The sequence below is a fragment of the Ursus maritimus genome, unplaced genomic scaffold, assembly GCF_017311325.1.
Source record: "Ursus maritimus isolate PB19 unplaced genomic scaffold, ASM1731132v1 scaffold_9, whole genome shotgun sequence".
Taxonomy (NCBI): Eukaryota; Metazoa; Chordata; class Mammalia; order Carnivora; family Ursidae; genus Ursus; species Ursus maritimus.
The window spans coordinates 8,692,597-8,715,844 of record NW_024427107.1 but is presented as its reverse complement, the minus strand read 5'-3'; the positions used below and the strand labels follow the sequence as shown (position 1 = coordinate 8,715,844).

At 45.3% G+C, this 23,248-nt stretch overlaps 2 protein-coding genes across 5 annotated transcripts in view; one reads left to right on the top strand and one right to left on the bottom strand.

Moving 5' to 3' along the window:
* Nucleotides 1-6,660: 6,660 nt before the first annotated feature.
* LYN (LYN proto-oncogene, Src family tyrosine kinase) overlaps nucleotides 6,661-23,248 on the bottom strand; it is a 117,353-nt gene continuing 100,765 nt past the window's right edge. For all 4 annotated transcript variants that reach the window (XM_040625726.1, XM_040625727.1, XM_008706702.2 and 1 more), the window contains exons 11-13: nucleotides 19,825-19,978; nucleotides 16,952-17,083; nucleotides 6,661-7,866 (exon numbers count right to left, since the gene is read on the bottom strand). In XM_040625726.1, the coding sequence (XP_040481660.1) occupies nucleotides 7,664-7,866; nucleotides 16,952-17,083; nucleotides 19,825-19,978 (489 nt within the window). In that variant the 3' untranslated portion in view covers nucleotides 6,661-7,663. The remainder of the gene's footprint in view (nucleotides 7,867-16,951; nucleotides 17,084-19,824; nucleotides 19,979-23,248) is intronic.
* Nucleotides 8,117-8,712, top strand: LOC103677437 (ATP synthase subunit f, mitochondrial-like). The gene has a single exon (XM_040625728.1). The coding sequence runs from the start codon at nucleotides 8,324-8,326 to the stop codon at nucleotides 8,579-8,581; it is 258 nt and encodes an 85-aa protein (XP_040481662.1). The 5' UTR covers nucleotides 8,117-8,323; the 3' UTR covers nucleotides 8,582-8,712.

The following is a 23,248-nucleotide window of genomic DNA, read 5'->3' as shown; positions in this document are numbered from 1 at the left end:
GAGGGGCGGACGGAGAGAATCTCAAGCAGGCTCTGCCCTGACATGGGGCTCAATCTCACGGCCTTGAGAGCATGACCTGAGCTGAAACCAGCAGTTGACGCTCAACCGACTGAGCCCCCCAACATCTTTTCAATGACCATTGTCTCCTCATCTGTTGGCCTCACTACACTTGAGTACATTGACTACGAAACCTACATTTTGAGACACACTGCGGCCCCGTCTCTAGGCCCTGGACGGCACACCAGGTTAGTGCTCCTCCTTCCTGCCTTAGCAGACACTGCTTTGTCTGGTTTGCTGGCCTCGCTCTCTTCTCCTCAATTGCAGATTCTCCCAATTTTTGTTTTTCACAATTTTCTCTTTTATCAGCCACTCCTATAACTTCACGAGGCTGCTGTATTCATGTGCTAGGACTGTTGTAACAAAGTGCCACCAACTGGGTAGTTTTGACAACAGAAACGTATCATCTCATAGTGCTGGGGGCCAGAAGTCTGAGATTAAGGTGCTGGCAGGTGGGTTCCTTCAGAGAGCGTGAGGGTAGGATCTGTTCCAGGCTTCTCTCCTGGGCTTCTTCTTCCCGGGGCTGCTGACATAGTCTTCCTTCTATGGGTGTTCTATCTCTTCCCAGGATGTTCTTTTTATAAGTGTGCACATTATATTGGACTGGGGACCTACTGGTAAAGTCCTCTTGGCTTAGCTAATAACAACCCTATTTTTAAATCAGGTCACATTCTGAGGTATTGGAAGTTAGGGCTTCAACATACCATTTTGGAAGGACCCAATTCAACCTGTAACAGTTACCACCTCCAAAATCCAATTCCCTGCTTGAGTTTATCAGGGTTATAATTTGAATACTGAAATCGAATCTCACAGGTGAGGGAGGTTGTTAAAAAACAAAAACCACACAAACAGATCTCTGTACCCCTGCATTCCACATCTAAAGAAACCCAGCCTCAGGATGCCAGGCAAGGCCCTCAGGAGGTCTGTGTCTGCAGTGTCTCCCAGAGCACAGCAATCCTAGCTAGGGAGCTTATGTTCTCCCCACTGGGACAGCCGTAACAGCGTCCTTGCTGCTTTGCCCGTCCATCCGTCCCCCACACTGCTCGCTGATTGGACTTCATACTGTGCTTTTCTGACATTGCATTTTATTTAACATCTTTTTAAAAAAAATATTTAGTTATTTGAGAGAGAGAGAGAGAGCATAGTTAGTGAGAGAGAACACGAGGATGGGGAGGGGCAGAGGGAGAGGTTAGAAGCAGACTCTCTGCTGAGCAGGGAGCCCGATGCAGAATTTGATCCCAGGACCCTGGAGTCATGACCTGAGCCGAAGGCAGATGCTTACCCATCGGAGCCACCCAGGTGCCCCTTTATTTAACATCTTGATTACCAAACATCTTGATTTCGCGTTTTTATTTCACAAACACATTGGCTTGACTCTGTGCCTCACTCACAGTGAAATATTACATCATTTATTCCTCCTAACAACCCTGTGAGGGGAGTACTATTCTTACCCCTATTTTGTAGCTGAGCACAATAAACAAAGCCAGGCTAGGAAGCCAGGCAACGTGGCTCCGCAGTCCCTGGGCCGCAGGCTCCATGCTCCACCGGCCTCCTGTGAGGCTCCCGTAAGCCTCCCTCAGTTGCGCAGGGCTACCACCAGCATGCTCTAATACAGGCCGCACTCCTCACCTGGGGCTCCATATGTTCTCCACATGGTGGCCTTGTCCTGGTTCACTGGGTTCCCCAGCTGCCGAGAAGCTGCACGTTCGGGGGCTCTCAAACAGTGGTGCGGAGCCAAGAATATCAGCTGCTGTTCCTGGGTGCCTCCCCAGACCTACCTAGACCCAGAACCAGAAACTCGGGGCAGAGGGCAGTGATCTGTTATAATGAGGCTTCCAGGTGATTCTGATGCAATCACAAGTTTGGGTATCAGCGCCCTAATGCTACCAGTCTGGGGGGATCTGTCCTTCGGTGCTTCCCATGCTGCTCGCTGCTAGTCTTGCTATATCCTCTCTGAAACTTTACCCCGCCACTCCTTTCCACTTGCCGGTGCTGTGTCCCCGCAAAGCCCCTCTGGAATGTCGCTTATTTAATGAAGCCTTTTTTTCTTTACCTCCGTGCCTGCTCCTGTAACCAGCTTTGCCATCTCTCCCTAGAATGATCTTCTTCCCATTTTGAACCTATTTCCCCCCGTTGTGATAGTTTTCTTGCACTACCCGTATCATCCCTGTAACTTGCCCCTTTAAAGCAAGCAGTTTGAGATGGGACTGTCCCTTGCACGTCTGCCACCTTCCCTGTCCTCAGGCAAGTGCTCAGGAAAGCACTGTATTGAATGACTACTATTAGCCCGTAGAACACCTTGTTTGAAGTAGAACACCTTGTTTGAAGTATGCTGACAAAACAGAGATGAGGAGTGATGAGCCCCTTTCAAAATGTCATACAAAGTGGGATTTAAAATATAATTATTGGATGGAGCAAATGTTTTAAAATGATTCCCATTTATCTCTCCCATCAAAACGTCTGTGCTGTGGCTCCCCCTCCCCCGACTGCCCGAAGAAGTCCACACTCCCACTTCTTTCACGCACACCCCATCGCCCACATCAAAGTGACTTTTCCAGAGCAGTTAGGATCTGAGAACCCGCCATCAGGCGTTCAGAATTGAATGCAATGCTTCCACATGGTCTCAATTGCGTGTTAGGAAGAAAGAACATCTTTTTTTTTTTGTTTGGAGCCCTTTTTGAGCTCCTAACATAACTCACTACCACACTCCTTAACTGTTTTAGCAACCACACCACACTGGTAGTTCTTGTGGTCAACTAAAACCACCAGATATTTTCCTCACGGGAACTGCTAAGTGTCAGACCTCCCTGAGGTGAATTCCAGCAGAGATTATTTTCATGCCTGTGTTGTTTCAAAGAGACTCAAAACTACTTGGCATCTTGGAACATGGCTGCAGGAAATGGGCTTTGCACACCCACAGTCCCAACGTCCTCCATCTGAATCGGACACACCGATACTAAAAGGTCCTGTGGTCTTGCACCTTCTTCAAGATCTCAGAGTACAAAACTATCCCCTATCCACAATTCCAAAGTCCCCAAAACTCTGAAAACCAAGTTGGGTTTTTGTTGTTGTTGTTTTTTGTTTTTAGAAACCATTTGATGGAAGAACTTGACCTGAAGCTATTTACAGGCTATATTCATCCCACTTGGTGTGAGTTCAGGCATTTTTCTGCAGAAATGTTTTATTTGATTAAAGGTTTCTTCTCCACTGTTCACTGAAGGTTTACCACCAAATATTCAATGTGTTTATTGCATCAACCTTTTAAAAAAGATTTTATTTATTTATTTGAGAGAGAGATCTCGAGCAGGGTGGAAGGTAGAGGGAGAAGCAGACTCCCCACAGAGCAGGGAACCCAATGCAAGACTCGATCCTAGGACCCTGGGATCATGACCTGAGTTGAAGACTGACGCTTAACCCCCTGAGTCACCCAGGCGCCTCATTGCATTAACCTTTTAAATAAAAAACAAAATCAAATCTGAAATCAAAAACAGATTTCACCTTAAGGATAGCAGATGAGGGACCAAGGGCTTTTGTCCAAGCCCAAATAAGTGTAAAAAAAACCAATTCGTGTATTATTTTCCTGTTTTGTGACATGGTATCTACTTTGAGTGGGTAAATAAAGCCACCTTTGATTCAAGAAGTTCTGTGCTAATATTGAACACTGCCCAATCCCGATTATTTCTGACTAATCTTTCCAACAACCTAGAGATGGAGGCCACCAAGACTGCCCCTATTATTTCCACATGTAAGTGAAATCCCCAAGATCACATGGTGACCATCTTGGGAACCTGGTGATGCTTTTGGCACTCACTTCTACCTGAAGTATTTAGATTCATAAAAACACAGGAAATTAAATCGGAAGGCTTTCCTCCTATACATCTGTCACATTAAGAACTTTCTGGAATAAAACTTTATCCATTCCATACAACTTCATGTTATAAAATGAAGCATAAATGTTATCAAAGCATTTTATTCGAAAGTGTAGTCTCAGGGTGCCCGGCTGGCTCAGTCAGTAGAGAATGCAATCTTGATCTCGGGGTCATGAGTTTGAGCTCCACAATGGGCACAAAGATTACTGTAAAAGGAAAGAAAAGAAAAGAGGAAAACAAAGTGTCGTCTCACAAATTGTCTTTTTCAAAGGTGTGAGTGGTGAGTTGAATTCTTGCATGACTTGTTTTCCAAAATTAAAATTACATCTGATTTTTCAGCCACGAAGGAAGTCATAGCATTGGCCATACCTTCAAGGGTTGTGGTGTGCGTTACAGGTACGTTTTACAAAGTGCAAAAGAGAGCACTGAGCAAATGGTGGGTGTAAGTTAGCTTCGTGGTGGGTGTAAGTTAGAACGGCAAGGCTCATCTTCCCTTAACCCAGTAACTTCAGGTCGTCAAAATGTGGCAGATAGAGAACTGGAATGTCCATTCAACTAGGCAGAGGTCGAAAACAGACACGAGAGGAGAGGTGGGGGTGTGATCTCCTCTGAGCACGCAAGAAACTAACTGGCCGTGGAGGGTGGAGTTACGATGGTGAAGGCTGCGGAGCTCGGCCGGAGGAGCGGCGGCTTCACTTCAGCCCAGCGCACCAGATGCTGGTGTGCAGTGCCCACTGCCTTTCGGCGGCTTGCCCCTATGATGCAGAGTGTTCGAGGAGAGGAGAGCCATCACCACACGCAACACTGGAAATGAGCTTAAACCTAACATTTCAGTGCCCTCGATCTATCCTACTGTGTAAGTAAATAAGTACAGTCCCTTCTTTTACTGGCCTCACTTTGGGGACAGGAATCGAGGATTCTGCAGTATAGTATCTTCCCTGGGAGAAGGCATGGGCAGTAGGCTTTTCCAGTGCGATTCCGACAGAACCAGGGAGGTCTGCCTGGAGGGTCCACGGAGCATCCCTTCTACTGAGAACACCAATGCCAAGGCTGTTTTACCTCAGATTCAGTGAGCTCCAGGGCTGTTTTAAGGAAAAAGGCAACTTTTTCCTTTTCCTTCCTCCTGGACTCCTCATTCCCTTGGGGCAATTAAACCATCTAAGGAAAGAGGGCTGTCCTTCCTGTGAGCAGTTAACTTTGCAATATTGGGTCAAAGCGAGGGAGTGACTCTCAAGCCTGGGCACACAGTATATCCACCAAGCTTTTCGAGTGGTGACACAAATTCTTCACTGCAGAACCACGAAGGCAGGTCCGCGGGGCAGAGGAGTGGCCATTCAATGTTTCAAGTCCTTGACAACGATCGCGGGTGTGATGATACCAGGCATTCTGCACCCCACCGGAGACCCTATCATGACACAAACACCTACTCAGCCCCTCTTTCTGCCTGCCAGTCATGAGGAAGCTGGAATCTTCCTGACAAGGGAAGACACTGAGCTCCCTGTCCATTGAGTATGACGTGGCTGGAGCAGATTCTGAAAGGGAGTGACGAGGCCCAAGGTGCCGGAGGAAAGGCTCACAGACTTGATTGAGAGAGAAAGTTGAATGTAAAATGGCAAAAGGAAGCAGAATCAAGAGAAGAAAAACAAGGTGAAGACAAACTTACTAATTTTCTAGAGACTTCTTTTTGCCCTCGGGATTCTTTACACTTTCTCAAAACCACATAACATGCTGGACCATATGTGTGATTCTGAAATGAAATGTGAACAGGCAGGTGTATGCAGAAGACGGACCGTTGTGAATCAAGTCATCAGCGGTGCAGACATTATATGGCGATAAAAGTCCACTTTGCGAGTGTGGCTCTTGTGAATTAAAAACTTTAGAATATTTTAGGAAGGACATTAAAAAATATGCACAGGAAAATAGGTTAAAATTTAGGGAACAGAAGTATATTTTATCCCTTCCCCTAGGTACCCAACACCTGGGCAACACACCTAAAATGAAATTCTAGTGATGCCTGCTAAGCCTATTTGAAAACAAATCCTATTTGGCCCTATTAAGGGATATCCAGGCTGTCAACTCCGGGGTTTTCATTTTTTTTCCCCTTTTTTTCTTTTTTTTTGCTCAAAGGATGGAGAACTTGTACAAGTTCTTTAAATGATAGAACTATATGGAATCCGGGGCGCCTGGGTGGCACAGCGGTTAAGCGTCTGCCTTCGGCTCAGGGTGTGATCCTGGTGTTCTGGGATCGAGCCCCACATCAGGCTCCTCCGCTATGAGCCTGCTTCTTCCTCTCCCACTCCCCCTGCTTGTGTTCCCTCTCTCGCTGGCTGTCTCTGTCAAATAAATAAATAAAATGTTAAAAAAAAAAAATAACTATATGGAATCCCCTCTCATCCCCCTCCCTCCACAAATGGCACTTAGTTTTACAATGATGATAATTGGAAATGTTTAACACAAGGAAAAAGCTCGAGATGTTATTGGGCCAGGTGTATTAAAATAAAATCAAAAAATAGAAATATTAGGTATATACACAAGAGCATAAGTGAAACGGGGTGATATAGCATTTTCTATTCAAAGCTTACAGTAGAAAAATTTAGTAAACAAAACCTCTCGTATCCCTTGCTACGGGGGCCCTTTTGAGCCTCCTCAGCCACTTACTCTGCTTTCATATCCTTGTATAAATAGTCTCACACACACCTTACACAATTTAGAAAAGATTGCTGAATCACAAAAATAGACCCAAAGATGGCGTTTTTACTTTTCTCAAGTGCAATTAAAATTAACATTTCATCATTAAAATAATGTTCAAATCATTGGAAGCAATAAAGAACATTCTTATGTTTTATAAGGCCCTATAAGGCCCTGCAGGGATTAGAATCTTATTACTGTCCCAAAGTACGTTGTCAAAAGAGTCTCCATATAGGAAATTGTGGAACTGAAAAGCTGGACTGTTAAAAATATTCCTTCTTAGGGCAGAGCAGTTCCTGAGGCCCTTGTCCCTTTCCTGAGAGGTCTGGGCCAGCCCTGGCCGTCGGCGGGGTCCACGTGGGGACACACAGCCGCTCCGCACGCTTACAAGGGATATTTCCACAGGGACAGACCAGAAGAGCATTGTGGCTGCTCTGTTTCATGTCTGGGGGTTCTGAGCAGTCTCCACGGAAGGAAAATGTTTAACAGTCTCAGATTTTAGGGGGAGGGGAACCTCACTGAAACCTGGGAGAGACCATTGTAACCTTCGGACTTCACCTGCAAAATTTAACAGATTGGATTAGTAATTTTTTAACAGATAAGCCAAAGCATAGAGAAAATGCAAAGAAGGGTCATGATATGCATCTGGTTACTTTACTTTTATAAATGAGTTTAAGTCTGTTACTATTTGAGATTCATTGCAGTGGCCTCTGAACCTCGGAGTCACACATGGAGCTGTAAACAAGAGGCCAGAGTGGGCGCATTTTGGACAGAACAGGTGTTCTCTTCTCAGACGGCTGTCTGCAGATGTTGGTCTAGCAAAGCAAGATTGCCAGCTGGGAGCAGTCCAAGCGGCAACCAGGTGCATCAGCCAATGAGAACGAGAATACTTTTCTTCCATGTCGAGAGTGTTCTTCCTGAGTAACCTAGCCTCACTTTCAGGAAGCAGGGACGGTGGATGACCCCAGTGCAGGAGATTGTCCTGCAACCACTGATTGTCCTGTTTTCTTTTTGCAGGAGGCAAAAATGGCCATGAGTCTCCCTGTGCATTAAGGCTGCTGCTGATACTGCCCTTCTGTGGCAGTGTAGAAATCATCCAGGACGCTCTGCAAGTAATCAAACGTTGGCCTCTCTTCTGCCTTTTCCTTCCAGCACATTTTCATGATGTCATAGAGCTCATCTGGGCAGTTCTCCATGCGGGGCATCCTGTAGCCCTGGGACAGGGCGGTCATCACGTCGGCATTAGTTCTCCCTAAAGCAAAAGAAAGGTACCATTGAGAAACCTGACCCAGGGTCGAGCACTGCAGTGGTCTTTCTGCTCCCCACATCCCGCATCCATTCTTCTTCTTCTTTTTTAAAAATTTTATTTATTTGAGAGAGAGAGAGAGGGTGAGAGAGAGCAAGCACAGAGGGAGATTGAGAGGGAGAAGCAGACTCCCCAACGCGGGGCTCGATCCGAGGACCCTGAGATCAGGGCCAGAGCCAAAGGCAGACGCTTAACCGACTGACTGAGCCACCCAGGAGCCCCGTCCTGCATCCCTTTCTTGAAGCAAGCCTTAGAGGTGGTTATGGGCTGAATTGTGGCCCCGCCCAAATACATTCATATGTTGAAGTCCTCAGAACTCCTGAACTCCTCAGTCCCGAGCCTCAGAATGTGACTGCTTAGAGTCCTTCCGCGGCCCGACAGAGCGGACACCCAGGACTCCAAAATGGCGTCAGTAGTACCAGTGAAGGAGAAGAAGCTCATGGATGTGAAACTAGGAGAGCTGCCTAGCTGGATACTGATGCGGGATTTCACCCCTAAGGGCACTGCCGGAGCATTTCAAAGAGGTTACTACCGGTATCACAACAAGTATGTCAATGTGAAGAGAGGGGGCGTTGCTATGGTGCTGGCAGCTTACATGCTCTTCAACTACTGTCCTTGTTACAAGGAACTCAAACACCAGCGGCTATGCAAGTACCACTGAAGAGGGCCCAGTGTGGAGGCACATCTGGCATTCCAGAACGTGACCTTTGCCTGGCACCCTTGAATCCTTTCATATCCTAATTCAGAATTAGCATCCAATAAAAGATGACTGGTACTTGAAAAAAAAAAAAAGAACGTGACTGCCTATAGAGACAGGATTTTTAAAGAGGTATTCAAGTTAAAATGAGGCCTTGAGGGTGGGGCCTAACCCAATCTGACTGATGTCCTTGGAAGAAGAGATTAGGACACAGAGACCTAGGATGTGTGGGCATTGTGTGGGCACTGAGGTAATGCCTGTGTGAAGACACAACGAGGAGGTGGCCATTTAGAGGCCAACGAGGAGCCTCAGGAAAAGACAAACCTGCCCACACCTTGTCGCAGACGTCTGGCCTCCAAAACCGTGAGAAAAGTAATTTGAACTATTCAGTCTGTGACATTTTGTTACAGGAGCCCTCACAAACAGAGAGGGAGGCTAAGAAGATTTCTGTGAGCAACTAAATAATGTAAATTTTAGTACGAAGGGGATCAAGACAGTATTCAGTTTGCCCGAGTGAAAACAGGCTAACGGAAGTAGAAGAGAGAGCAAGTTCTTTTTAACAGCAGAGGGATAGTGCACTTGACTGATCCTTCAATGAACTACTCAACCCAATCTCAATGTCATTTGTAGTATTGCTTTCAGCTTCTACCTGTAATACATATACCAAAAAATCATCTTCACGTACATTATCTCTTACCAATATACGTGTTTTTAAAAATCAGCTTTTCCCTGTAAGTTTACTGGAAGAAGTCAAAATCCTTAACAGCTAGTCCAATGGATTATGTCCCATCATTCAAGTGTCCCCTACAAAGTCTTCAGTACAGGCCAGAGTCAGAACTCGCACTGACACTGGAATATGCGTGTTCTCAACGTCCAGTGAAGCAGGTGGGGTGTTCATTATTCCTACTGGGCTCTACAACAGGACTGGTAATGAAGGGTGGCTTTTAATGTAGTCAAATGACTCAGGGTAGTTCAGGAGCTGAAATATCAGTCTTTGATACTAAGAGCAGCTTTGAGGAAAAACAAAGAACATTTTCCTCCACGATTAAAATGGGATAGAGGGGGGCGCCTGGGTGGCACAGCGGTTGAGCGTCTGCCTTCGGCTCAGGGCGTGATCCCGGCGTTATGGGATCGAGCCCCACATCAGGCTCTTCCGCTATGAGCCTGCTTCTTCCTCTCCCACTCCCCCTGCTTGTGTTCCCTCTCTTGCTGGCTGTCTCCATCTCTGTCAAATAAATAAATAAAATCTTAAAAAAAAAAAATAAAATGGGATAGAGGGGGGCGCTCACTTAGCGGTTTATCAGGGCCTGTCCCCGTCTGCATGTTTTGCCTGTTTTGTGGATGCCGCGTTCTGTAGGGAAAAGGTATTTCATGCAGTGTATTTTCAGGCAGAATATGTCAGATGCCTGGCACATGAGGAATTCCATTTATCACATCCAATTTCCTCTCCACAACCATAGATTTTTACCATTGGTGGACACTGGGAAGATTCTAAAAGACACTAGAAGTCAAATGTCTTTTACTAGATTTGAAACAGAGCCTTTTTTTGAACTTATCTTCTAATCGGTGTTTCTCAAATTCTGGGTTGCTACCCATTTGAGATTGACAAATTGATTTTTTTTTTTTTTTTTTTTTTTAGGGAGCTACCAGTATTTTTTAAAATAAATCACAACAGAATGACACAGCAAAGATCAGAACGCACCATACATAGTAAAAGTTAGTGTGGATTTTGTGAAACTTTGGTTCTATTTGTGGAGTGGGGTTTCTGTTTATGTCTTACCATGGGTCATGATCTTCGAACTCCTCTGCCCTTAACTAACCTTTCTTTTTCTAAAAACACAGTGACTGAAGGCCCTGCCTGGATTTAAACCCTTGAAAGAAGACATGATTACTTCTGTCTTGGAAGAGTCCTTGTTTTTTGAAATGGAAAGTTCCAAGCAAACTTTATGGACGCTAAGATCTCTTGAAAGTTCTTTACACAGTGAATTAATTTTGCTCAAGTCTTCTGAAACACAATCTTCAAATATTTGTGTAATTGGAATGTTCTAACAGAAAGACTTCAATTCATTCTCTTGGAGCCAAGAGACCAATTTCCAGCCCTTTCTTCATTTGGGGTTCCAGTCTCCAGAAAGTATGTGGTTTCAGCATTGCTCTGGCTCATCACTAACCCTGCTCACTTGGATAAATTTCAGATGAAATCCCTGTATTTGCTTCTACATGGGCCTTGGGTGAAGCTCTGGGACCCTGGGAGGAGGACTAACATTCGGAATGATAGAAACGCTGGATGGCCAACCTCTCAGGAATATCTCTTTCACTTTCTGCGTTGAGAACCCCCAGCTGAATGAAAGGTCAGAACATGCCCACAGAAGAGAAGACTTTCTAGCCACCCCCCCCCACTTTGTCCCACTGCAGATTTTTCCTTCCTAGTTCTCATATGTTTTCCTAACTCTGCAGGACTCTCCATGATGCAGATAAAGGCCAGGTGTGCTCCATCCTGCCTGGGGGAATCTGACTTGGTAAGAGGACTAGAAAGAAAGAAATCTGAATGCACGAGTAAATCAACAAGCAAAATAAGGCTATTAAGTGACAAGTCATGTGGAAGAAAGAAAGAGAGGGGGAGGGAGATCTCAACCAGACCCTAAGATTAAACCTGATCTTTGGTCATTGCTCTGTTGCTAGGTTAAAGAAAGCAAACGCCCACTGGCCGGTGATCATAAAAGCAAGCAGTTTCATATTCCATCCTCCATTCTCTCCACAAGCATTTGTGTGCTTACTATGGGACATGAGCTAACACTAAGCTCTGAGAGATACAAAGACTGTTTAAGACCGAGTCTTGTCCACAAACGGCTCACAGCCCAATGGGGGAGGATCCCCCTCAGGAGAGGGAGGTGGGTGGGGAGCAGGAAGTGAAATCTGGAGTGGGTAGGAATTAGCAGAGACTAGAACTTGGTGAAGGAAGACAGGAAGGAGAAAAATGCAGTCCAGCAGAGAACAGACAAGGGGCCCTCTTGTGTGTGTGAGCAAGGAAGTAGCGGCTGCCATGAGACCACAGTCTTCCACCCGGTAATACTTCCAAAAAGTCGATTGTTTTCGTTGTTGTTTTGAGCACTGCCTGTGATCAAAGTGAGCATTTATAGCAGATGAGTTCCCTGATTCCAATTTACACATGCTATTAAGATGCTGGACATGTCTGGGAAGAACCAGCCAGGAAAGACAGGACGCTTCAGAAAATTTTGTCATTTTCAAGCCTCCTTTATCTCTGTAAGAGCAAAGCAAAACAAACCCCCAACCACAAAGATCCCCTCTATTTTCTTTAGAAAATTCATATATGAACATTATTATGGTTTGCTTTTAAGCTAGTGAGGTAAGGGTCTTTGGCCCCACCTCCTTTGCCCCCTTTAATTCATCCTAAAACAAAAAGAGAACAAGAAACAGAAACTTAAACTCCATCTTTGATGAAACCTCTGTCACGCAGAGGCAGAAGTGGGCTGAGCCAAGAGGAGGGACGTGAAACCGAAGTGCCGACAAGAGAGAGAAACCAGCAACAGGCAGGATGTTTCACCCCGCCATGCCCTGGAAAGGGTCCCCATGGAGTCACCGCACACATGAAGGGAGAGGTTGGTTGTTGCAGACAGACTATACCTGGAACCCGCCTGGCAGGTGCCCCAGGTGAACGCTGAGGAAACCGCAGGAGACAAGCCCCACGCTCAGGAATGCCAGTGGGGGTGGGGTCAAGTGTGGGATGAAAGATCAGGAGTGAGGAGAAAGGCTCAAGATGGAAAAATGAGGCCCTTCTGACACACGCCACAACCTGAACGAACCTTGAGGACACAACACAGCCTTCAGAGACAAAAACCAGACACAAAGGGACAAATACTATATGATTCCACTTACAGGAGCTACCTAGAGTTGTCAAATTCACACAGACAGAAAGTAAAATAGAGATTATCAGGGGCTGGAGGGTAGGGCAACAGGGAGTTATTGATTAATGGTTATAGTTTAAGCTTGGGATGATGAAAAAATTGTGGAAACGAAGGGTGGGGATGGTTGCACACCAATGTGAATATACTTACTGCTACTGAATCGTACACTTGAATGCGGTTAACATGGTAAAGTTTATTCTGTGTATATTTTACCACAATAAAAAAAAATACAATGACAACAACGAAAGACACCAATGCCCTCTCCCCAGGGCACCCCCAGAATGCTGATGGCCAGGCTGGTCCCCCACAGGCAGGACCTGGAAGATTCTCTTCTGAGGAAACTTGAGGGTCCCAGAGAACAGACCTGAAGATGCTGACCCAGGAGGGCGCTAACAAGGATGCCTGGACCACCCACAGACCCTCATTCTCATAAGACATATCTCATCAATGGAAGGGTGAGGGGATGAGCAGTGCTCAAGGACAGAGTGACAGAAACAGAAGAGCAGACAGGAGACTCAGAGAGTCTCCCACCTTCCAGCATGTGACTCAGAAAGAGAACAGAAAGTGGAGAGGAGAACATTTCCAAGGAGGCTATAGTGAAGACTTCCCAGAATTCATGGCTACAAGTTTCCAACAGAAGGGACAAAACAAGTGCCCAGCCTAACGTAACAACGACCAGCGAAATTTCAGGGATAGAGAGAGATGCTGAGTTCTTCCATAGAAGAAATGGGATCCAAGACACAGGACAGGATTCAGAAGCGATCTGCTTTGGCCCAGCCACACAAGAAGCCAGATCCAGGGGAGGAATTTGTTTAAAATTCTAGGTGAAAGGGCTGGCATATAGCACTCATAACATAAGCAAATTTGATAATGGTACTTCCTTATTGATTTAATTTTATGTAGGTCATGAGTCTCTCAAGAAGAAGTCCTATTTGGGAAAAGTCCTAGTATGAATTAGAAGCAGAATACCAACTCTGATGCCTCAAATTTTCATGAGGACCAACTCCAAAGTCATGTACAGCAGCAACCATGATAAACTGTCTCTACTCATCCAGTGCTCACTCATCAGTGAGAACAAGAGAAGGCTTGAAGGAAAGGATTCCTCATTGCTTTGAGCTTGCAGGGGTGGGGGGTGGGGGGCTAAACATTTTAAAACTCAACAGTTTTGACTGTTGAAATTTTTGACTAACAGTAGTTGAAGACAAAGGATTTGGGGCATTTGCCCAAATTATGATTGACAGGTGCAAGGCCTCTTTCTAAAAAACGTGTTAAGAAAAAGACTTTTCCTGAATTACATTTGGTGTGCACAGAAGTTCGTGATATTAGATGTGCCTGTTCAACGAATCTATTTCAACACAAAGGACTGCAAAGTGGGAAATGACACTCCTACCCTCTACTGCCCCATATTTAGTATTTGACTACTAGAATTTTGATAGGTAACTTTTACTGACAAAACTGTGTATTTTACTCTCTTATTCCCAGAAGTTTGCTCTCTGTTGGTGATATCAGTTTTGGCACCCAGCCAACAATATGTGTATTTGGTACACCTCTAATGGTATCTCCATGGATATTTCTAGAAAGTCTCTGTTCAATTCACCAGAAATTGATTAATAATGGTTCCAGTGGGGGCAAGGGGAAGGTGGGGTGGCTGGAGATGAGGAATGAAAGAAAGCCACGTGATGTCTACCATATACTTTTTGTATCTTTTGAGTTAGAACCATGGGATCTAACTTACCTTAATGATAAGTAAAATGGGGAAAATTTTTTACTTAAGAGATAATAGTATAATATTTTGAATTCTGAGCAACAAATATTAGAATAAATAGCTAAAATTCCTGAAAGTAAATGCCTTTGAGGAGCATGAAGCCAGGGGGGCAATTGTTCATTAGAAGTCTTTTCGTACTACCTGATTTTTTGATGCATGTATATTACATAAACAAGCACTGAAATATTTAATAAAGACGTGATTTTTAAAAAATGAGAAAAAATAAAAATTGGAAACTTCAGAAGCTTATCACAAAGAAAATTATAATCTATCATTTTATTGCCCAAGGACAGTAGTAACATTTTGGTATATTTCATCTTTTAGTCTTTCATTTCTTTTAAAAAATACAAGTTCACTTTATATTTGACTTCCTTATTTCCTCTTTGTTTTGTCCCCTCCTTTGTCTTATTCCCATTATTTTGCAAAGCTAGGCATATGGTTTCTAAACCACTTAAAAAAGACCCAAACTTAACATATCCAGCACTCTTCTGGGTAAAGAAAATATGCCCGGATAACTCAATTATCCATGGGGTCTCTCCCACAAGCTGTTTTATAACAGTGATGGACATGGCCCCTGTTGGCGATGTGCACCGATTTCTGTGCTACCTGTGAATCAAGTCCTCCGATATTTATGTAAATAGGATTGTTCAGTTCTGTTCGCATCTCCTAATGCTAGAGGCTCTCCTCATGTACAACTCTCATGACCGGAATACATCATCAATCCAGAACTCCTGATGGTATCTCTTGCATCTGCCGTCCTTACAGCGGACAAGCTACCTGGGGAGTAGACCGGTCAGTGCTTCCTGGTTGGTCCTACTGTATTCTTATTTTATTTTATACTTTATTTTATTTTATTTTTTTTTTACCATTTTTCTACTGCTTTTTTTTTTTAAACGATTGTTTTATCCTAAACATTTTTAAATCCTGGACATTGAGCATAGTGGATGAGAACAAGGGTTTTGGGAGGCGCACGGGCCTGGGGTTCAGAAGGAGCTCTGCCAGGGGCGAGTGATTCAGTTCTGGGCAAGAGTCCCTTCTCTGAACCTCACGGGCATCGTCTGCACGTCTTTCTGGAGCACGCCAGACATATCACAGATCGTTTGATGACGTTAAATGTTCATTTGATCAGATATCAGATCATATATATAATCTGAATAGACAACCTTTCTTTGTAGATAGATACAGATCATAGACATGGATGCATAATACCAGATATCAGGATTGATCAAGAAATATTTTCCCTATTTTACAGATATAGAGATAGATTATAGATATAGATACATAATGTCAGATACCAGGATTGATCAAGAAAATATTCCTTTTTCTCTATTTCCCCTTTTTTCCAGTGATGTTTTCATTCACTTCAGCATCTGCAGCAGAGTGGCAGTCAGATTACGAAATGTTAGGACAAGCGGGATTTCGTGGGACAGTCAGCCCGCTGCGTAGGCACCACCTTAAGGCTCCCTGCCCCTGGTCCCTGACTTCCCTATAGCCCCTCCAAACAGCAGAGGGTGATGAGGAGCATGAAGGCCACACTGCGGCTCTGTCCACAAGTTTTTCTCATCCATAGTATGGTGTTTATCTAGATGTTAAATGGCTTAAACACGTCATTCATTCATCCAGCAAATTCTCATGGAGACCCAAACCACGGGGCTTCGGGATCCCATACAGTGCCTGCTTCCTCTATGGGACGCTCAGCCCCCCAGACAGCCCTGGGGCTTCCTCCTCAAACCTGCTGCTACCAGGATCACAGTATAAAACCAGCAACCTTCCTCCTCCTCCTCCTTGCTAATCTTTAACCCACTCCACAGGGCGCTGCGCCACCTGACAGTCTGTCTGTCGCCTGTTATCAGTCTCTTCCTGCTAGAATATCAGCTCGCAAACGCAGGAGCTGTGACTGCTGTGTCGGGGCCCCTCGGGGGTGCCCGGCACCCTCAGATGGTTTTCCAATGAGGGAATGATTTAAACATTAAAGATTTAATTTTAAATTCATCATATCCATCGATTTTGTAAAAAGCCTAACATTAACGTGAAGGCTTTGGGAGAAATCCTTCTTGCACATTCAGGCTGCGATCTCAGTTAAAGGGAAGGCTGGTGCGATCTGGCTCCAAGGGCTTTCGGTGTTAGGAATCTAGACACACCGAATGGATGTCCTCACATTCAGTAAGTTACAGATCAGAAAGATCTTTCACTGATAAACAGAGGTGGTTATTTCCCAAAGAGGCAGAGGTTCCGAAGTACTTGATACAAATCTGTTTCAAAACTAACGCAAAAGCACCGCGAATCCTCATTCCTGTGTCTCTTCCCTCCTCCATCAGGTGCACTGCTTCGGAGGAGCACCTGTGTCTAACCTTCTACTCCGTCCTCATATCTGCAACACCCGTGATGGTGCCAGTACCTTCTAGGCACTAAGAGGTGGAATTCGTTGCTGGGGGGCGGGGGGGGAGAAAAGAAGATGCACGCAATCAAATAAGAAGGCAGAGAAGTGTCTAAGCATTTTTAGAACACTTTCCACCCCAAATCATCATCTAGAACAAAGGGCTTATTCTTAGCTTTTGGATATGGGTTTATGTTTTTATGCCTCCTACCATTTGGCTTTTTTTCTCATACAGACCCCTTGAATGGAAATAGGTAAGGAAACGGTACCTGGGTAGGGAATTTTCCCATAGGTGACGATCTCATACAGGAGAATTCCAAAGGACCACACATCAGACTTAATCGTGAAGCATCCGAAGTTGATTGCTTCCGGAGCTGTCCACTTAATGGGGAATTTGGCACCTAAGGGAGAAGACATGTCTTACTTGGGCCTCTGAGCTGAAACAAAAAAGTCATGGGCACGTCGCCTTCATACGTTCCTTCTTTTGGGGAAAATTTTAACTATTTCTTTTGAATAGGTAATGCATGCACATAGTACACAACAGAGATGGTACAAAAATGTTATACTGAAAATAGCTGCCTCCCTCCCCTGTTTCCCTTTCGGGCATTCCTCTTGTGAGAAGCAAGGTTTCCTGTGTATCCTCCCAGAGACATCATAACGAGCCCGCTTTAAACAAAAGAACATGACACAGAATGTAAATGTGTTTGTTCTTAGCTTGTGTATTTGTCCCCCAACAGCAGCCTCTAAAGCATACATCTTCAGTTCAAATGTTCTCCAACGAACCCAAACTGTGTTTATATGGGATATAAATAGCTCCTGATGCTCACATTCTTGTGGACAAATCTCTGTAAGCCCATATCAACTGGGATTTTAAATACTACTCCAAATGTTAAGGTCTCCTGCTTTCATTTGCTCAGCCCAAACATTACTAGTTCTAGGAACTGGGTAGCACCGTGATCTGCCCAGAGAGAGACAGTAATGCCACTGGGATTCTCACGGGGAGCTGGAGAGGCTAAGGGACAAACCTGGCTCGGGGGTAACTTGCAGGGACACCTCGAGGAAAGTAGGGACTCAGGCACAGAATGTGATCCCTATATCCTGGAAAGTCTAGGGGTTCCCACCCACCATTTTAAAAGATTTTAAACCTGTTTGCTTTTCTTAGGTCTTTGCTTTAGAATTTCTTGTGGGGTCAGACCCAGACTGGAAACCTGAACAAGATCATAAAGATAGCAGAAAGCCTCACAGAACAGCTAGGTAGGGTGTGCAGGGCACTCACTGTTGCACGTTCTGGGAATTGACCCTACATGGCTGGGCAGCGGCAGGGGGAAGGGTGGGGGGTGGGGCAGGTGGCTCCAGGAGGGGTCCTGACCGGGGCGGGCAGGGGGTGTCAGTCCCACACAGTGCATCTTGGTCTGAATCCTGGTTCTGCTGTTTCCAACTTGGTGTGACCCTGGCAAGCCACTTACTGTCTCTGGGCTTTCTCAGCACCTTCATCTATAAAATGAGGAGACAGAACCTCCCTAAGGTTGGTGACAGAGTTAACTGGGGTGATCTGCATGCGTGGCAGAGGGTAAATACCAACAAAAGGTAAATATTATTGTGGCCCTGAAAAAATGGCTACTATTTAATCCTAGAACCCATGCTCTCTGCACCAAGCCACCTGTCTCACACAAGAAGAGTTATTTTTGTGAGGCACCAGTCTTGTCCAATTCCACAGAGCCAGTGGAATACGTTCTAGCGGGTGAACTTTGAGGCTACATCTCCTGGGTTTGGTTCTTGGCTCTCCCACTTACTATGGGACCTTAGAAGGTGCTGAACCTCTCTGTGGCCTCACCTATAAGGTGGGAATGATGATAATAACAACAACGATATGGCTTATTACATAGGGTTATTGTAAACATAAATGAGATAACGTATGAAAAGCACTTAGAGCGGCACCTAGATGGCTCAGTCAGTTAAACACCTGGCTCTTGATTTCAGCTCAGTCATGATCTCAGGGTCCTGGGATCGAGCCCCATGTCAGGCTCCACGCCTACTGGGGAGTCTGCTTGAGAGTCTCCCTCTCCCTCTCCCTCTGCCCTTCCCTGCCTTGTGCTCTCTCCCTCTCTCTAAAATAAATAAATAAATCTTTAAAAAAAGAAAAAGAAAAGAAAAGCACTTAGAATAGTGCCTGCCATACTGCAACTCCTCACTACATTTTAGTTATTATTTTTCACTCCCTTTCCTCAGACTGTTTTCCTTCACCTGCCTTTTTGTGGAGGATAAGTTGTCACCCACCTAAGAGAACACAATCTTGAGGCAGGAGGAGAACTGCCTGAAACATCATGGGCACAAGAGACACTAAACCAATCAAAACAATGCTCTCAAGCTGCCATCTATCTTCCTTCTTTCCTTCCTCCCTCCCGCCCTCCCTCCCTCACTTCATTTCTTTTTAAAGATTTTATTCACTTATTTGTCAGAGAGAGAGAGAGTATGAACAGGGGGAGAAGCAGCTCCCCACTGAGCAAGGAGCCTGATGCAGGACTCGATCCCAGGACCCTGGGATCATGCCCTGAGCCAAAGGCAGATGCTCAACCGACTGAGCCACCCAGGCGCTCTCTCTGTGTGTTTTAATATGTGTAGAACATGGAACGTGGTTACAAAGGAGTGCATTACATTTACTTCTCTGTGTGTGAGAATTTCCAAGTTTTAATTTGCAATGAAAAGGCCAGAATACAGGATACAGAATTATTGTTGCAAATGTCTTCTCTATAGTTAGGAACAGTGTACTTCATTGTTTGGGTAAAAAGCTTGAACATACAATATAAACAAAGAATTTTGAACTTGCCAAGTCTTTTTGTTTTCCTTTGCTTAATTGAAATACAAATGACAACATCTGTAAACTTTATAAACAGTATGTGGAGTTAATCAAGAGAATAATTTTTAAAAACAAAATATTAGAACAAACCCACAAACAGCAACTATGGTACATTGTGAACATTTTACCAAATGGGTTCTTTTTTTTTAAGGATGACTATTATAATTGCTTTGTAAAAAAAAAAAAACAAACCAAAACAACAACAACAACAACAAAAAAAACAGACCCAAAAACCCCTAAATAACAAAACATGTAAAGATCGTAAAGATGGTGGGGACAACATACCTTCCCTTGCTGTGTACTCATTATCTTCGATTACTCGAGCAAGGCCAAAATCTGCAATTTTGCACATGAGTGACTCAGAGACCAGAACGTTTGCTGCTCGTAGGTCTCGGTGAATGTAGTTCTTCCTCTCAATGTACGCCATTCCCTCCGCAATCTGAAACCAGAAAGAGGCTCTCATTTTCAATTTAGGGTAGGCTCTCACAGAGGACCATCGAGGATAACCAGAAGACTTACAAGTTCCTGAAATCCCTTCATGTAAGTTATTCTGATCATTCAAGTTTTCAACACAATGAGTAAATTACAATGACTATTTTGAGTCCTTTCTAAAATAACTGTCCCCACCCCAAATCTCCAATGATAGGGATCACGTCTCAACGGGATTTTTAACATAGTTGCATGTCTTGACATTTTCTAATGTGTGGGGAATCTTTTTAAGATCCTGCTAAATTCTTGCACGTAGAGACACAGATATCATGATCCCAGTGGTTCAAATGAGCAAACGGAGCTGGAGAAAGTGACATGCTAATACGAATAAATGACTGGGGTATCAGGAACAGGACGTCCTTGGTCAGCAGCATCCTTGCAGTCCAGTTAATCAACAGGCCACAGAACCGGTTCTCCAAGTTCTCCCCGCTCAGTGTTCCAGGAGGAATGGAGAGATTGACCCCAACCATAAAGCATGACAGAAGGAGAGAGTCCAAGATTTAAACAAAACCATGAAGTAGGGGAGGTGAAACTACTACTTCATTGCCTGCTAGAAAACTGGGGTTTTAAGGAAATCAAAATGAGATGTTTAGGGAACACATTACCAAATTATAAAGATAAGGATCTAGAAGGAAGGAAGGAAGGGAAGAATCAAGGATGGACAAAAGGAAGGAAGGAGTGAACTACGTACGGAGCAGGATCTGGTGAGCAGTGAGGAGGACAGCTCTAATTAGGATTCTGTCACATAGGAATGAATGTATTCTTCTGGATTCTATCTCGAAGCCTGCTCTGAGGACCTGGCTTTCCCCACTTGTGCCCTCAGTTCAAAGCCCCTTTCAGTGAGGTCGGGCCATTTCGCCTGGAGCTTAGCTTACTACTGGCTTTGCTTCTCCTGGACCCTCCCCTGGACCGTCTTTCCTCCCTCTCCCAGCCAATCCCTAGGTTTACCTTCTGCCCAGATGGCCCTCCCTGAACTCCTCTTGGATGATGGCTCTTCACTCTCTACCCACCCTCAATGGTCAATTTGTACAAAAACCATCTGCCCCTACTGATCATAGCTCTGCCTTTATTTTTATGCTGTTTCGTGCACCTGTTGTTATGCCTGCCTGACAGTAAACACCTCCAGGCAGAAGCCACACCTTGCACCTTGTCTGTTTTCACGTGCATCTATTGGAACCTTCAACCTTGTCACCAAGCCTCTTCTCAGAAAGTTCTTTAGGAAATGCGCTGGGTTTTCAATAGTACCAGAATACTCTGTTGCCAGCTACTGTTGCAGGAATTGGGCAGATGAGATTTTGGTGGCCACAAAGTCTGGCTGGCGTATAATAATCAGCACACACTTGGGCAGGTCTCAATGTCCCATCAGCCCAGCAGTTCGCATCTGACTGACACCAAGGAATATTGTTTTGAACAGAGAAAATCATACATCAGAAGAACAACAGAGGTCTGATCTTTTGCTTTTGTAGTAATGACAATTTAATAGCACACAGTTTTTCCAAGCAAGAGTAGCACGCGTGGCCCTGGAGCAGGGCTGGTCAAGTGCAGAAGACCAGGCTGCATGACCCCGACCAGGTGCCGTTGGAGTCAGGTTCCTGCCTGGCCAGCCTGGCCTGCCCTTGCTTCGTGACGGTCTGGGCCACCACATCCCTCCACAGGAATGCTTAAATCCTCGGTGCAAGTCCAACCAGGTCACTACCTGCTTCAAACTAGCTTCAAGACAAGGTCTGAACTCTTTTTTTTTTTTAATAGATTTTATTTATTTATTTGTCAGAAAGAGAGAGAGAGAGAGAGAGTGAACACAAGCAGGGGGAGCAGCACGCAGAGGGAGAAGCAGACTCCCTGCTGAGCAGGGAGTCAGATGCAGGACTCGATCCCAGGACCCTGACGAAATCATGACCTGAGCCGAAGACAGACGCTTAAGCGACTGAGCCACCCAGGTGCCCCAGTGTCTGAACTCCTTACCACTGCTGCGGAGGGCCCGTGTGACCCGGCCCCTGCTCAGCCCCCTTGCTTCCTCCCCCGTGACCAGCTCCTATCCTGTATCCTGGTTCCAGAGCTGCCTCTGCTTAGGACATACACTCTTGGTCCCTGGGCCCAGCCAAGTCATTCCGAAGGCCTCAGTGGAGATGTCACTTCCTCTAAGGAGCCATACCCGACTCTCCTCTGCTAATGTGCGTGGTCCCAGGGCCCCCTGCTCTTCCTCTGTTTACCTAAGATCGCCGCAGGAATGTAAATCCCTCAGGGCAGGTGTAGGGCGTGCACATTCCTGTCCTGGGGCCCTTAGGTCACATTCCAATAGCTATGTACAAACTGGAGCAGGATCCCCCAAGGGCCGAAGTGGGCAGCCATCTCAAGCTGGGTCTGCACTTGCCCTTGGCCGTGTGGCCCTGAGAAGCTCCGCAGGGCCCCTGGTACGCAGACTGACCCACACAGATGTGTGCTGATGGCACGGACAGAGCCTCTAGGACACGGCACCGACCATCCATGTCTCTCTTATTCTTGCTGGCGGATTTTAATGATCTAAATGTTATTAAAAAAAAAAAAAGCTGAACTGCCATTCCCCTTAGAACTCTCATGAGGCTGAAAGGAAATTTCTTTCCGAGCCACACCACACGTTAGTGCAATGTTTGGAAGTCAATTGAATTTCCCTTCTGTGCATTTAGCACTTAAGTCTTAACCCTATGCTTGTATTTCTCAACTTTGGCTGTGTCCCTGGGGATCTTTGAATACCACCACCACCTAGGCTTCACCCTCAACCAATTACACCTGAATCTATGGGAGTGGGGCCTCCCCAGGTAATTCCAATGGGCAGTCCCGGTGGAGAACCGCTCTAGGCCCTCGTGACACAAAGTGTGGCCCTCGGGCCAGGAGCAGCCTTAACACCATGGGGGAGCTTGGCAAAGTGCGGCATTTTGGACTCGGACCCAGATTTATTCATTCAGAATCCGAATTTTAACAAGATTTCCGGGTGCTGTGCACACACAGTAAAGTTTCAGAAGCAGCACACTAGGTCATATGCTTTTAAACTTAAGCTATTTTATGAATCAAAGTTCTACATAAGGGGACACCTGGGTGGCTTGGGTTGGTTAAGCGTCTGCCTTCGGCTCAGGTCATGATCCCGGAGTCCTGGGATAGAGCCCTGCATCATGCTCCCTGGCTTGGCGGAGAGCTCTCTCTCTCTCTCAAATTAATAAATAAAATCTTATTTAAAAAAAAAAAA

What these genes read in the sequence shown, in the direction of transcription:
- LOC103677437 (XM_040625728.1), top strand. Translation starts at nt 8,324, where the DNA reads ATGGCGTCAGTAGTACCAGTGAAGGAGAAGAAGCTCATGGATGTGAAA.